This window comes from Furipterus horrens, unplaced genomic scaffold, assembly GCF_987537825.1.
Source record: "Furipterus horrens unplaced genomic scaffold, mFurHor1.1.pri manual_scaffold_2, whole genome shotgun sequence".
NCBI lineage: Eukaryota > Metazoa > Chordata > Mammalia > Chiroptera > Furipteridae > Furipterus > Furipterus horrens.
The window spans coordinates 40,519,332-40,536,515 of NW_028327172.1; the positions used below are offsets into that span (position 1 = coordinate 40,519,332).

Sequence of the window (17,184 nt, forward strand, 5' to 3'; positions counted from 1 at the left end):
AAGCTGTGTGTATTTTATATTCTTGTTAAAAAGAATATTTAAAAACCCATGTTTGTGTTTACTTATTGAACATAATTTGAAGATTTTGCTATTAGCTGACTTAGCATTTTATACACACATATACATATGCATGTACTTATACATACACATACACATATACACCACACACACATATTTACACACTCGTGCACATAGGTTACACATATGTACTCCCATGCATCTACATATACTCACATGCCTATAAACACACATACTTCTATATACATGCATACACACACATTATGTTTTGATAAGTCTTGCGTTATATCTGTGTTTGTCACTGCACTGATCTGACATAAATATCCTTGTGAACCAAATGTTTGCCTCTCCTCTCTCACCTTTCCCACTGCTCTGTCACACACCTGCACTCTCTCCTTCTCCTCCCGCTCCCAGTCACAAAGTGGTGGGACTTGCTATGCTGTTCTCAGCTACTCCCAGCTAGGGAACAGAGAATTGGAATTTGAGGAGCTTGTGGATGGTAGAATTATACCTAGGGGGTTGAAAATTCAAGAATATAGATTTCTACTCAGGAGGAGGAACTTTTCCACAATCAGAGCTCATCTGCAATAGAAGAGGCTAGGCCATGGAGAGTAAACCCCACCACCCAGTCATTGGAGGTATCAGGCAGACTCTGGAAAGCTGCTTGTTGGAAATGCTGTAGCAGAAATTCCTGTGAAATGGGTAGGACTTTGCCCTGGAAACTAAGGAATGACTAAGGAACTTTCCCATGCTTAGGTTTAGGTTGTGATATTCTTGTTCAGGAATTTTTCTGAGAAGTGCTACCACTTAAAAGAAAGAATTCTTGCCTTGGCTGGGGACTCTTTTGAAGCATCATCCCATGCATCAAAGGGCTGAGGGTTCAATCCCTGGTCAGGGCACATACTTAGGTTGTGGGTTCAATTCCCAGTTGGGGCACATACGGGAGGCAATCAATTGCTGTTTATCTCTCATATCGATGTTTCTTTCTCTTTCTCTCTCTCTTAAAACCAATAAAAATGTATCCTCAGGTGAGGATAAAAAAGAAAAAATTCTCATGCATTTAATATACTAAGTTTTCTTCTAGGATTTTTATGAATAAATATGTTACTTTGTTAATTATATTGAGTTTATGTTAAGAAATTACTTCCTTCCCTTCAAATCTTCATTAATTGTAGGTAGTGCTATATAAAGTTCTAAAGAGAAAACTGAAAATAGGATTGACCATTTATTCTTGAGTCCATACAGAATTCACATAATAATTAATATTCTTAAGAGTGGAATTTTAATGTTATTGAAATTTATTCTGTGAATATTGAAATACTTCCCATGGAAAAATTTTGTTTGCTATAATTATATTGACAATTTGATGTGATAATATGAATAACCTATACCTACTAAATTAAGAAAATGTATATGATTACCTTTCCATTAAAATATTTTAAATTTGGCTTTAATTTAAATGGAAATCTGTCGGCAGTTTCTACTCTCCATTGTATCATTGTTCTCCCTTCTGGAGAATCTTATAAACCCATTTAGAGCTCCTGATGTATTTTTCACAAGCCAGGAAAAGCACACTTTTTAGATAAGTAGCAGAGAAAGGGAGAACTTGTTATAAACAAAAACAAAAATAAAAACACTTGACTAAGCACTTTTCTCTTTTCCCTGAGTAACTGTTCCCTAGTTCCAAATGTCCTGGACATTCTGAAGAATACAGTCTGTATCACACTTCACTTTTTCAGACTTGTTTTCAAGTAGCTGGCATTTGACAATGTCCTTTCTGTTTTTCCTTTCCATTTAGAACTTTTTTTCACGTTTTAGGTAATGGCATTCTTTGAGGACAGAGATGTTCTCTCATGTATATCTTGTGTTTTCCAAGCTCAGTACATCTAGTAACCAGATAAATTCCCTACAATGGGTCCTTAATTTACTAACTCAGACCCAAGACTTTAACTCTGACAACAGCATTTAGATGCTTGGCAGACCACTGCTTCTTGCAGAAGCATGCCTTTTAACATTAGGTCCTTAGTGATTTCCAATAAACAGTACCATACTTTCATTATTTATTAAGTTCAGAAAACAATTTAATTGTTTGTATGTCTGTAATTAAAATGCACCTCCCATAATCACAGAGGGAGAGACTGGAAACTCTGGATGTCATAGAAGTACTATATTTGCATTACAGAATTCTTGCTTCATAAAGGACATACTTCCTAGTTGTTAACTTATTGAATGCAGTCGAGTATGAACATGGAAAAATGTGTCATTATTTTGTGATTATTTTTCTTGGCTGAATACATGGCCTTTGTGGTATCATAGGTGATAGTACATGTGGTGGATACTTCACCCAGTCTGGAAAGTAGAAAGGCAAGGTGGCTTAGAAACTTTGAAAGATATTTTTATCAATGAAGTGTATTCATATAACACATCTTCAAAGATAAGAAGTGTTTGAATTTAAATAACACTGAGATTAAACAGTTGAGTTATGGTATATTGATATGTTTCAATGAGGAAAAAGTCAGATTTTCTTGGTATTTTAGTTGAGTAGCATAAAAATTTTTCTTTTCTTTACAAATTAAATCTTAGCCCTTTGAGCCCATGTGAATCTGTGCAGATTTGGTGGTGCTTTCACAATTTGGCACACTTTTGTTCTCTAATATTGAAGTATTGTAATCTGGTATATGTGTCTAAGTGCTACACTTAAAATATCATGATGATTAAAGCACAAGCTCCAGACATAGGATGCCTGGGTTCAAATCCTGGCTTTACCACTAACAAGCTTTACAAGCTTGGGCAAGCCTGTAGACCTCTGTTTCCTCATCTGTAAAACAGAATTAATAGCATCAGCCAAGGACTAAATGAAATCTTGCTTGTAACACTCTTGACATATGATAAGCTGAGAATGTTAACTTTTATTATTATATTACTAAAGAAATTGTGTAGAATATTACTAAAATTGCATGATTTTTCCTGCCTCCTTCAAGAATCCTTTGGCTATAGGTGTTGGAATAAACTAATGAACAAACTAAGACTAAGAAATGCCATTTTCAAAGGTAATAAGGGATGCTTCCAACTTCATTGGCCTCTGAGTTGGGTAGGGTCCCTAGCATACTGTGGTGGATTGCATTAATTTTCCCAGTTATTTAATCCCTCCATGTAAGGGATTGAACATTCACACCCTTTGCTGTGTGGCCTCGCAGCTCTCCCTATTATAACAAATGAAGGAAATTTTCTTTTTCACTCCACTAATGTTGGTCTGAGCTACATGACTCACTTTGGCTGATGGAATGTGAAGAGGTGTGATGTAAGCTTAAAAGTGCGTGGCTTCGCTTGCTCTATGTATTACTGCCACCTGCCACGAGGAGACCGTGCCTGCAGGGAGCCACAATTCTCAGAATCTTGAGGATTGTGGGGCAGACCCGAACCCAATGCAAAGCCTGACGTCTAGCCCAGCACAGCCAAGCCCTACCGCTAACAGAAAAATTAATGTCTATTGTTTCAAGATACTGAGACTTTCGTAGTTGTTTCTTATGTAGTTGTAACATAACAGGCCTAAACTGCTGTCTCTGAAAAGGTTTGCTTGCAAGGCTGGCCCTTGGCTGGCTTCTGAGAACTTAGGTTTGGGGATGGTTGCTACCATTAACTGATACCATTAACTGCTGCACACCTGCTTTCCTTCCGGGAGTCTGGAATTTTGGCAAGTGCTAGGCAGAGGCCGCCTACACAGCTCGCAGTAAGAACCCTGGGTTGCGGCGTCTTTATAAGAGTTTCCCTGGTTGGCAGCATTTCACACGTGTTGTCACAACCTGTTTCTGGACTAAAGAAATGCACTTCATGGGGTGGGAGAGAACACTTGGAAGCCTGAGCCTGTTTCCACTGGGCTTCACCTCAAGTGCCTTTTACCATTGCTGATTGTGCCTCACGTCCTTTGACTATAATAAATCATAGCAATGAGTACAACTCTATGCTGAATCCTGTGGATTCTCCTAGTGAATCACAGAACCTGGGGCTGGTCTTGGGGACCTCCAAACCCAGTAGCATGACTGCAGCAACAGCTGATTAATACAGGTACAAATAATTGATTGTGCTAACAGGAATCTTGATCTCTTGGTCTTTGCTCTAATACTGCTGTTTGCAATGCCAGTTGCTAGTTTGGATTTATAGATTTCCATATACAATAATGCTATTGTCCCTATTTTTACTCCCACTAGAACCTCCTATGACTAGAACCACCACAAACTTAGCCAGGCTTCCACAGTTAAATGGATATATTGGTGAATCCTTTCACATCGTTTCTCTGGTCTCCCAAACCTGGCTTTTACTTAGTCTGCTTTAGGGGCTGTAGCTATTAGGATATGCTCTGTATATCCTTTCCCCACAGAGAACCAACCATTAGGTTGGGTTATTACTAATACTGCTCCAATTAAGATGTATTAATTTGGGGCCATTCATCTCTTTTCCTTCCTTTATGCTGTAATTGTCACATGTATGAAGTCTACATAATTGTAAACCTCATAAAACAATGTTTTAATTTTTGCTTTGAACAGTCATATGTATTCCAAGAAACTAAGAGGAAAAATGTCATATATTTACACAGATATTTGCTATTTATGGTGCTCTTCTTTCTTTTCTGAAAAGCCAAGTTTTCATCTGGTATGATTTCCCTTCAGCCTGATAAACTTCCTTTGACTTCTTGTATTGTATATCTGCTAGTGATGAATTCTCCTAGTTTTCTTTTATCTGTAATGTTTTTATTTTGTCTTAACTTTTGAAGGATATTTTCTGTTTATAGAATTCTGTCCTGACACGTTTTGGGGTCCACACTTTAAAGATGTTCTACTGCCTTCTGGCTTCCAGTGTCTCTGATAAGAAGTCATTGGTAATTTGAAATGTCCTTCCCCTATGCGTAATGTGTTACTATTCTGTGAATGTTTTCAAGATTTTCTCTTTATCTTTGGTTTGTAGCAGTTTGACAGTGACATTTTAAGGCATGTTCTTCACATTTCTCCAGCTTAGGGTTTGCTGAGCTTCTTGAATCTGTAAATTTGTGTCTTTTGGAAATGTTGTCATTATGTTTTCTTAAGTTTTTTCAGACACTGATTACTCACATGTTAGACCATTTGATATTGTTCTGTAGTTCATTGAGGCATATTCTTTTTAAAAATATTTTATTGATTATGCTATTACAGTTGTCCCAATTTTCCCCCTGTGCTCCCCTCCATCTGCACCCCTGACTCCCTCAGGTAATTTCACACCATTGTCCATATCCGTTGGTCATGCCTATAAATTCTTTGGCTTCTCCATTTCCTATACTGTGCTTTACATCCCAGTTACTCTGTAACTACCTGTTTGTACCTCTTAATCCCCTCACCTCTTCAGCCCTTCCCCCACACTTCCCTCCCATTTGGCAACCATCAAATTACTCTCTGTATCCATGATTCTGTCTCTGTTCTTCTTGTTTGCTTAGTTTGTTTTTTAGATTGAATTGTTGACAGGTATATATTTATTGTGATTTTATTGTTTATAGTTTTTATCTTCTTTTTCTTAAATAAGTCCCTTTAACATTTCATACAATAAGGGCTTGTGTAATGATGAACTCCTTTAGTTTTTCCTTGCCTGGGAAACTCTTTGTCTGCCCTTTAATTCTAAATGATAACTATGCTGGATAAAGCAATTTTGGGGGTAGTTTCCTGCTTTTCATGACTTTGTATATTTCTTGCCAGTCCCTTCTAGCCTGCAAAGTTTCTTTTGACAAATCAGAAGACAGTCGTATGGAAACTCCCCATGTAGGTAACTAACTACTTTCCTCTTGCTGCTTTTAGGATTCTCTCTTCATTTTTAACTTTGGCTTTTTAATTATGTGTCTTGGAGTGGGCCTCTTTGCTTCCATCTTGTTTGGGATTCTCCGTGCTTCCGGGACTTGCATGTCTATTACCTTCACCAAATTAGGGAAGTTTGCTTTCATTATTTTTTCAAATAGATTTCCAGTTTCTTCTTCTTTCTCTTCTCCTTCTGGCAACCCTGTGATGTGAATGTTGGAATGCTTGAAGTTGTCCCAGAGGCTGCTTTACTATCCTCATTTTTTGGGATTCTATTTTCTTCTTATTGTTCTGATTGGTTGCCTTTTGCTTCCTTATATTCCAAATCATTGATCTGATTTTCTGTTTCATCCACTCTATTGTTGTTCCCCTGTAAATTGTTATTTATTTTAATTAGTGCATCCACCATTTCTGACTGAATCTTTTTATGCTGTTGAGGTCCTCACTAAGTTCCTTGAGCATCCTTATTACCAGCGTTTTGAACTCTCCATCTGATAGGTTGCTTATATCTATTTTGTTTAGTTCTTTTTTCTGAGCTTTGATCTGTTCTTTCATTTGGGCCATGTTTCTTTGTCTCTTCATTTTGGCAGCCTCCATGTGTTTGTTTCAATGTATTAGGTAGAGCTGCTATGGCTCCCTGTCTTGGTATTGTGTCCTAATGTAGTAGGTGTACTGTAGGGTCCTGTGGCACAGCCTCTCCTATTACCCGAGTTGCGTACTCAAGGTGTGCCCTTTGTGTGGGCTGAGTACACCCACCTCTTGGAGTTGAGCCTTGGTTACTATTGGCAGGTCAGTGGAAGGGATTTACCCAGGCCAGTCAGTTGCAAGAATTGGCTGTGACCACTAACCACCAACCTCTGCCCTCTATGGAGTATCAGCTGTGCATGGGCAGCATGGTGGTGCTCCAGCGTGTTCTGTCACTGTCCACTGTATGCACTGGCCCTGTGGTTTCCCAGGGGTGTAGGCCAAGGTCAGCCCCCACCTGTGTTTTGCCCAGGGCCACCATGCCTGGACTACAAAGCAATCTGAGATGGCTGCTACTTGTGCTGGGCTTGGAGGTTCCCAGACAAAGCCAAACTATGAATCTAGGCTGGCTGCTGCTAGTGCTGAGCCTGGGGCCACTTAGCAATAGGTATGAGGGCTGGGAGCTCACTGAGGCCAGCTGTTGCTTGTTTGAAAGATTTGAGCCAAGATCAGTTATTCATATGAAAAGCTACTGTTATCAGCTGTAAGTTGGATGGGTTGGAACCTCAGGGGATCTCCAAGTCGGGTCAAACAGTGTTAGCCAGTTTGATGGAGTCTCAGATATGACACCAGCCTGCTGGATCTGTGGCTCTGCCTGCTTTTATGTCTGGGAGAAAGCTGTCCCCCAGCTTCCGCCTTGATGCCAGACACTCCAGTTCCTCCCTGTATGTCAGTGGGGCCGTTCCAGCTGCTGCCTCAGTGCTGAAGCTCAGAGGGAGTGAATCTGAATTAGTTCATGTGGGAGTTCTTTAAGAGGAACTGCTTGGGGCTCTAGAGGTTTCTTCCACCAAGTCAATATATACTGTTTTTTGCAACCAGAAGTTGTGGGGACTTATCTTCCTGGCACTGGAACCCCGGTCTCGGGGCCTGGTGTGGGGATGTGTCTCCTTGCTCCTGAGATATCCCTCCAAATTTTTTCTACCACACATGGGTGAGGGATCAGCCCATTCCACGTCAGTGCCCCTCCTATCAGTCTGGTAGATATGGGTTCTTTAATTCTGTAGTTGTCAGACTTCCATTCAACTTAATTTCTGCTGGTTCTGAGTGATGGTTCTATAATTTAGCTGTAATTTTGATTGTGCAAGGAGGTGAGTCATGTTTTCCTATGTCACCATCTTGACTGGAAGTGGAGGCATATTCTTTTTTTTCAATCTGTTCTTTAAATGGATATATTTTATTCATTTATCTTTAGGTTTACTCTTCTGTTATCTCCATTTTCCTATTAAATCTATCCTTTGATAGGTGTAATATGCAATTTCACATATTTTATTCTAAAATTTTCTTTTGGTCTATTCATACATCCTTTATTCATCAAATAGTATTTTCCTTAACATCATTATAATAGTTATGATAACTGTTTTTAAAAGTCCTTGTTTGCTAATTCCAGCATCTGGGCCATCTCAGGATCTGTCTCTATTAATTGTTATTTCTGTTGAATAACTTTGGATTATATCCTGGATGTTGGAAATGTTATGTTGTGCTGACTCTGGATTTGAATATGTTCCTCCGAAAAGTGTTGACGTTTCTATTTTAGCAAGCTATTATTAGGCTGGAAACAAACTGCAAATTATCTTGTAGTTAGAAGTTCAAAGCTTAGGTCAGTTTATGTATCTTTATGTGGGCAGAATTTAGGATGCCCCTTCTCTAGCTGTCTCCTTTCAGGGATTCTCTCATTACTTTCAGGTGTCTGTGGTTGCTTTGAATACTATTCTCTAATTCTCTAGACAAGAGAGGGAAAATTGTAAAAGCATCAAGTTTGTGGCAGTGGTGGGAAGAAGGGAAAACACATTGTCATCAAAGGAGCAATGTAGGGCATAGCAACAGGAATAATGCAAGCCAGGAAACAATAGAATGACATCTTTCAAGTGCTAAAAACAAACAAAACAAAACAAAATTGTCAACTTGGAATTCTTTATCTAGTGATAATTTGCCTTCAAAAATTAAGATAAAAATGTTCTCAGGTATGTAAAAGGTGAGGGAATTCGTTGCCAGTATGTTTTGCTATAAGAGATACTAATAGAAGTTTTTCAAGGTAAAAGAAAATGATCCCAGATAGAAGTACTGAACTGCAGGAGCATATGAAGGTCTTTGGCGAGAGCAAATATGAGTAAATAGAGAATAATGTCGACTTTAAAATAATAGCAATAATGATGAGCTTTCATTTCAATAAGCTAGAAAAAGAAAAGGAAATTAAATACCCTCCAACAAAACTAGAAAGAAAGAATGATTTAAAGGAGGATATTGTGAATAACTTAATACCAATAAATAAGAAAATTTATAGAAATGTCAAATTCCTTTTAAAAAACACCAAAAACATCAAAACAGGTGCACAAAAAGGGAAAATTAAATAGTGCTATATTTTTAAAATTGACTCTGTAACTAAGAAATTTCCAATAAAGAAAACTGCAGTCTCAAATTATTTCACTGGTTAATTCTTCCAAATACTTAAAGAAGAAGAGAAAGCTTGTTACACAAACTCTTGAGAATATTTATCAATGCATTTATAAGGTGAGCATAACATTAATATCAAAACGTGACAGGGATATTACAAGAAAAGATTATTATTAGCCAATCTCTCTCATAAAAAAAACCCCATGCAAAAATGTAGATGCAAAAATTCCAAATTCAATATTGGAAAACTGAATCCAGAAATATATTAAATAATGCATCATGATCAAATGTACGATATCTTCCAGGAATGTATGTTTGGATTAACATCCAAGAATCAACCAATGTAATTCACCATTTTAGTAAGTAGAGGGGGAAAAGCCATATGATTATCTCATTGATTTTGAAAAAAATTCTTTGGTAAAATTCAATAGTCAAACATGAGGAAAACCCTCAGCAGAGTGGAACAGATGGAAACTTCTTTTACGTATTAAGAGATTTAAAAAAAGAGAGAGAGAGAGAGCTCAGTAACTTCTAAAACTAGTATTATAGTGGTACTTGTCATTAATTTGTTCCGGAATGTGTGACAAGTGCCAAAACTGATGAATACTGAATGATGAAGCATTTTCTCTTGTGGGACAGTATCATGACTCATATGTTCTAACCATTGTAATGAGTCCCAAGCAAGCACCAAGTGCTGAAACATTTTGTTCTCATCAAAATGCGACAAGTACAGGGTTTGATGAGTTCTGAAGCTGACAAGTACTGAAGTATGACTGTGTTTTTATTAGGGGAGGGAGGGAAAAAGAGAGAGGCAAACATCTAATAGAGGGAAACATCAATTGATTGCTTTCTGCAAGCACCCCAACCAGAAGCCTGCAACCCAGGCATGTCTCCTGACCAGGAATCGAACTGGCAACCTTTCAGTTTGCAGGACATCACCCAACCAATTGAGCCATACCAGTGAGGGCTCTTCTTATTCTTAATATGCTAGAAGTCTTAGCTAGTACAACAAGGGAAGTAAAAGAACTAAAATTATGTAGATTGAAATGGAAGAATAAAACTGTCTCTATTTACAGATGACACTAGCAATGACCAATTGAAAAACAAAATTTAAAAATACCTTTTAAAATATTATTGTAAAACTAAGATAATGTTAAGTTAATAGAATGTGTGTAAGATATTTATACCAAAATCTACAACATATTGCTGAGTTAAATTGAAGAAGACTGAAATATATGGAGAGATATACCATATTCATCAATTGGAAGATCTAATATTGATAAGATGTCAATTCTCCCCAAATTATAACTTTAAAACAACCTCAGTTGAAATCTAGGGCTTTTTCTTTTCTGTTAGATATTAACAAGATAATCTAAAACTTATTTTGAAATACATAAGAGCTAGAGCAGCTAATATAACTTGAAAACAACAAAGTTGGAGAATTTACATGACCTGATTTCAGTATTTACTGTATAGCTACAGTAATCAATACAGTGGAGTACTAGTGTAAGAAGAGACAAATATAGAAATAAAACAAAATCAAGAGTCTAGAAATTGACTCACATGTATGTAGTCAATTGGTTATTGATAAATTTAAAGTCATTCAATGGGGAAAGGATAGTTTTTTCAATAAATGGTACTGGAATAATAGCATATTTATATGGAAAAATTAACTTTGACATTCTTAGCTTACACTATACACAAAAATTAGAATGGGTAATAAACCCAAATCTAAAAGCTAAACTATAAGGCTTAGGAGAGTGTCTTCCAACCAGAGAGTAGTCAGAATTCTTAGAATACAGAAAGCACTTTAAAAAATGGATAAAATGAAAGCCCTGGCCAGGTAGTTCAGTTGGTTAGAGTGTTGTCCTGAAATGCCAAGGTTGTGGGTTCGATTTCCAGTCAGGACACATACAAGAAGCAGCCAAGCAATGCATAAATAAATGGAACAATGAAGCGATGTTGCCTTCTCTTTCTCTAAAAAGTCAATAAAAATAAATAAATAATGAATAAAATGGACTTTATTAAAAGTAAACACATTTGTTCATCTAAAAACTGGAAAGGAATAGGCAAGCCACAGACAGGGAGTAAATATTTGCAATAAATATATCTGACAAAGGACTTGTATCCAGAATATGGAAACAATTCCTATAAGTCATTTGTAAAACTAACTTATTGTAAAGTCAATAATAATAAAGCAACCCAATTTTTAAAATAGGCATAAGTCTTGAATAGATAGGAAAATATACAAGTAGTCAATAAGCATATGAAAAATGTGCAAGATCATTAGTCATCAGAAAAACACAAGTGATACCAGGAAAACCCACAATGATATAATACTACACTCTTTATAGAATTGTCAAATTTAAAAAGTCTGTAAAGTCCAACTTCTAGCAAATATTAGAGCAACTAGAATATTCTTGAATTGCCAATAGGAATGCAAAATGGCACAATTCCTTTGAAACACAGTTGGGCAGTTATTTATAAAGTTAAGCATTTACTTGCCATTTACCCAGTGATCCCAAGTGTAAGTTTTAAAAGGATTTTTAGAATATGTTCATAGGAGCTTTTTATATAAACAACCGCAAACTGGAAAGAGCCCAAATATCCATTAATAAAAGAATGGATAAACAAATTATAGTATATAGATACAATAAACTATTACCTGACAATAAAAATACTAAGTAGTGGATGAATCTCAAAAACATGATACAATACCATGAAAATCTGTTTTTAAAAAGATTTTATTTATTCATTTTTTAGAGAGAGTGGAAGGGAGGGTGAAAGAGAGGGAGAGAAACATTGATGTGTGAGAGAAACATCAGTTGGTTGCCTCTTGCACGCCTCCAGCCAGGGACCTGACCGCAACCCAGGCATGTGCTCTGACTGGGAATTGAACTGGTGACCTTTTGGTTTGCAGGACAACAGCCAGTCCCACTGAGCCACTCCAGTCAGGATATAGAAAATATTATCTTAATAAAAGTTTTAATTAATTTGTGAAGAAAAAGAAGTCAGAAACAAAAGACTACGTACTGTATGGTACTTCATTTATATGAAGTTTTAGAAAAGGCAAAGTAATTTATGTTGAAATATCAGAACACTTACAGCTCCAGGATGAAAGGGAGTTGACAAGACTGAAGGTACCAGGGAACTTTCTGGGAAGTCGTTCTACTTCTTGATTGGCGTGTTGATTACACAGGCCTATGCATTGTCAAAACTCATAAAACTGTACACTTGAAATGTGTACATTCTGCTGCATATAAATTAGACTTTAATTAAAAAGAGAGAGATGTTTATGTCTCTCTTTAATTTTCAAGTTAGATTTTATTTTCATTAATGCCATACAAGACCCAGCTTTTTATGTGGGAAGGCTTATAAAAGAAATCTATATATTTGGAAGTCAGTTTCTCTTCTTCCCTTGGCTTGTCTTTCCCGTCCTTCTTCGTTCTGAAAACCACAGGCGTGTGAAAGTGGGTGACCACTGCAAGCAACAGTGTAGCTGAAAACTTGTATCAGAATGTTCTGTCACTTGCACCTTGTGTAGGCCTATAATTTGAATGTGTGACTCTAGAAATGGTTGCTATGGTGATAAACCACTTTACTTAAATAGCATATATTTTACTCAAAATTCAGAGAAGTGGTAAGAGTTTAAAGTAATCATGCACTGGTATTAGCTTTCAGGGATAAGCCTAGAGCTTACAGGTTTTGCATCCATTATCACCAGATGAGTTCATCAGGTTCAAGTTATGCCAGTGAATAATGAAATATATATATATTTAGCCCAGTTTTCTTGTTACACATCTCCCCTTGCACAAAAGATGCCCCCTTTTCAAGACTGATGATATGAGCTGGAGAACTCAGGCCAAGGGTGCTGAATTACTAAAAGACAGAACTGAGGGGAACCTTGTAAGGTCACCTTTTCCATCCTTCTGCCTCCAGTAGGCCTGACTGTTCTTCAACAGCCCGGAATGGTAAGGCTTTGTCAAAGTGAGGAGCAGTAGGAATGCTGCTCAGGGCAGCCCCCAATGCAGCCATCCTGAGGGCAGTGCTCTGAGGTGCTGTCCGGCTCCAGTGCTGAAATCTTCATTTATGGATTGTGATCATACAGGTCAGGGGTCCCCAACCACTGGACTGCGAACTGAAGTTCACCTAAGCTCCACCTCCTGCCGCCCCATTCCACAAAACTGGTCTCTGGTGCCAAAAAGGTTGGGACTGCTGATATAGGTCCTCCAATTCTTTATAGTTTTAGACTGAAGCACTCTCTTATAAAGAAACCTCTATCCATTAATCACATTAGTAGCCCGTCTGTAAACCTTCTTGGTCTCTTTATAGTGTTCAAGGTGGTTGCAGTGTCCTGGGTATGAATTCTTAATGATTTTACATAAGCATCAAAGATGCTTGCTGATGATTGCCAGGTTTCCTTGGTCACTGTTCAGTAGTACACCAGTATCTTCAGAGAATAGAGTGATTTTTATTGTAGATCCTCTTTCTTGAATTGATAATGATGGCCAACAGTCTCATAATGATTACTTAGACTGACTCTTTCCCCTTAGACCCGAATACTTGATGTTCCACTCTCATCTTTCTCCCCCTTTGAACAGTCTTATGGGAGCCCATCACCTGTTCACCTTTCATGACTCAGAAGACCTTAGTAACTCCTACAGCCTTGGCAGTTTCACTTTTCATTTCTCTGTTACTCATAAAACTTTCAAGGTGTTTCAGTGGCAGATCTCCAAGGAATTTCATCAACTGCAAGAACAGCAAAAGAGAAAGCTAAAATTTAGATAATCTATAACCTAAAATCTGTATCCCTGAAAAAGCAAGACTTGTTTATGTTTCTAGAGAAAAGTCTAGAAAATAGAATTTGCCTTGGCTGTTTATGTTCCAAGGAGATATAGACTTGGCTTTTGGTGAAGAAAGTTAGACCTCTGCCTGAAGGGTCGCATGAGGGCCGGACTGCATCCACATCTTGTTGGCGTCCAAGAACAATCTCAGCAGGGAGAAGATTTAAGAGGGGAGACTCAGTCTTTAGGAAAGCTCTTATGATTCTGCTTCCTCAACTTAATGCAACTTCAAATTAACAAAGAGAAATGGGAAAGTATGCACACATATATTTAACAAGATGCATATATGCACAGAAGCTTGTAAGCAATAAACATTTGCATAAAGGTAAGTAGCTTTGCATTGATGTTACCAGGGAGCGAAGGAACAAATATTGTGATTTGTTTCAGTGTAGCCAGTTTTAGGCCGATTTTGGAGCTCAGTTAAAATATGGTTGACAATACCAGTTTTAACATGTATTAAATACCAGATTGCAAACAAAATCAGAAAACAGGCACTTGTATGTTTCTGGTACGAGCATTAGTTTAATGACATAAGTACATTAATTAACAAAAGGAAGCATGAAGAAGAATGGAAAGATTAAACCAGGTAGGAAACAAATGGATTGAAAAGAAAATGACTGAGTCTCCATTCCTGTTCTCCAGAGTATTAGTTTTGCTGGACATGTTGGAAAACATTTCCTCAACGTCTTAGATGATAACTCAAAGAGGTGGAAATGTCAAAACAGAGATGGTTACGCTTAGATTCACCTTTTAATAGGATTTGCATGTCAAGTGCATGAAATTTTTATGAGTTGAAATTTCCATGATAGATTTCATGTCTTCAGGACCAGGACTACACTAGACAAAGCAACTTACCTTTAGCCAGATACTAGAGCATCTGGGTGCTGTTCCTTCACCATATTGCTGAACAGAGGAGTGTTCGGTGACAGGATACCACCTATATTACTGAATGCTAATGCACGTTAAGTATTTTCTATACAGGGAAGCAGCCCAGAAATTCTTTTGGGGAAAAAAAATCTATGAAGAAAGGACTATTTACATTTCCAAATTTATCCAAATTAATTTTGCAATGAACAAAATTACCAGCTCCAGAATTAGCATACACTGTTATCAAGTCCTACGTGAGGGGTGTTCTGAAGAGGCACATATTTCAGGGCCCTCTGCAATAAGCAAACACCAGGTAAATTTTCTCTTTCTTAAAATACAGGTACCAAAAATTGTTAAGTGACCTGTAGTTTTGTTGCAGCACAGGGAGGTCATTACTCATTGGACAAATATATATTAAGTGCTACCACTGTGTATAAAACATGATCACTCAAATCACAAAAGCCTGAGTGATCAGAGACACACCAGGTTTGTTTGTTTTGTGTCACATGTAATTTTTTTTTGAAAATTATTAACTTGCTTATTAGCGCATATGTCTGCTATTTCAGTTAACCAGAGTACAAACTTATGAGCCCTTCCCCAGGTCATTCTGGGTCCACGAGAACTTGCCTGATCTACCACGTGTCTCGTCGCCCATCCTGCCTGTGTCTGTCTCCTGAGACACTCTCAGCTCTGCATCATTTAATTAGAAGCGATTACTTTAAAAATGGGTCTGAGGTCAAAATAGATTCTGCTTCCCTCATGACAGGATTAGAGACAATTTCCTCTATGTGGGGTGAGGTGACCTGAGAAAATACAATCACCTGTGAGAATCTGTTCTACCTGTTTCATGCTTTGAAGCTACAAAGTACTTTCAGGGCCACCACCTTCTTCATTCTCATAACAGACTCGTGGAGTAAATGTGCAGATACCATTTCCCCACATAACAGTGAGGCATCAAGGCTCCAAGGGCTCTACAGACCCTCCCAAGTGGTGTGACGGGGATTAGAAGCCAGTGCCTGGAATCAGTGCAGAGAAGGGTGAGGACATACGCAGGGGGCCTGTGCAGCAGCTTTGTCCCCCGGTGAGAAATAATAGCCTTGATGGGCTTGTGGGCACCCATGCAAATGTCACAGCTTGTCTAGACTCTGTGAAGATGGACCGAGCACAGCTACGTCCGAACGGCTCACTAAAGCCCATGCAAATGTTAGCACACATTTACTTTCGTTTTGTGTGGCAGAGGTTCTGAATTTGTATCTTGAGCTTGCTCTCCACCAAACACTAAACAATTCCATTTTCTTGAAGGTGCTAACAGAGCTTTCTTTGACATAATAACAATTCTACAATGGGATTAGTTCATATCTCACATCTGGAGAGGGTTCAGCTCGCAAATCTGGGACAATTTTGTAGTTCTTTGCTTCTTTGAATTGATGTATATTACTTTGTGTCTGAAAAATTAATCCAGGCCTTTTATTTCTAGCCTACTACTTATGAAAAGAAATTTCCTGTGGCCAGTAAGAAGGGAAATATGGACAACTTCGACACGAGCAGTTCAAATTCCACATCTAGCAGACTCCTTCCAGCTGGAATCAAGGGAGAACTAGAGAAGCCCTCTGTGACCTCAAGCCACGGAACAACTGCCAAATACACTGCTAAATCCTTTGCCATGCCCAGAACCAAAAAGAATCTCTAAGGTTCCCTCCAACCCTGAACAGCACAAAAACAGAGCTGCTCTTTCTAGGGCTCAAATGAGGGGATAGGAGGTGAAAAGGACCAGCACGGTGTGAGCTTTTAGCCCCACCGAGCCCCGCAGTGTATTTGCACCAGTTTAAAATTGAAATTAATTATCTCTGAGCAGCGTGGTGTTAGAGGCCAGCCACCAACAGGCTTGATGGCAGGGCTCAGGTTGAAATCAACGCAAGGTCTTTCGAGGGTTGTTTAGAGGAGCCGAGCAAGGCTGTGGGTGTTCTTGCTCAGTTTTACTTCACATTCTTAGATTTCAGCACAATTACTTATAGGGAAAACGAGAGCCAAATATGGTAATGGAGATTCCTAATAATTATGTGCACTTTGCACTCGACTTTGTTAGGAAATTACTAATAAACTTACCATAGACATAACAGCAGAAGTGCCTCGGCCATTCACATGTGTTCTTGTGATGGTAGGTTGCTATAGATTATTTAACACAATTTAAATATAGAAAAATAGGAGATTTAGTAACTGCTTGCCATTAACTTGCTGCTAAATCCCCAATGTATTGATTGAATCATTAAAAGACAGATGTTACCTATGTACATTAATTTTTATATGTTAACAAGAAGTGAATATCATAAGGTTCTCTAAGCCCCTATGCAAATTTTGAGCTTGGCCCACTGCTTCAAAGGGAGGTGCATATCTTTGGGAAGGTCATAAGGCTGGGTGCAGGGGGAAATACATAATTATTCTTTTAAAAAAAATTTATTTGTAACAGAAAAAGAGAAACATTAATTTGTTGTTCCACTTATTTA

The 17,184-nt window shown here is 38.0% G+C and overlaps 1 protein-coding gene across 1 annotated transcript in view; it reads left to right on the plus strand.

Moving 5' to 3' along the window:
* STK33 (serine/threonine kinase 33) overlaps positions 1-16,893 on the plus strand; it is a 58,862-nt gene extending 41,969 nt beyond the window's left edge. Inside the window, exon 12 of the mRNA XM_090267658.1 lies at positions 16,158-16,893. Coding sequence (XP_090123784.1) covers positions 16,158-16,370 — 213 coding nt within the window. The 3' untranslated portion in view covers positions 16,371-16,893. The remainder of the gene's footprint in view (positions 1-16,157) is intronic.
* The last annotated feature ends 291 nt before the right edge of the window (positions 16,894-17,184 follow it).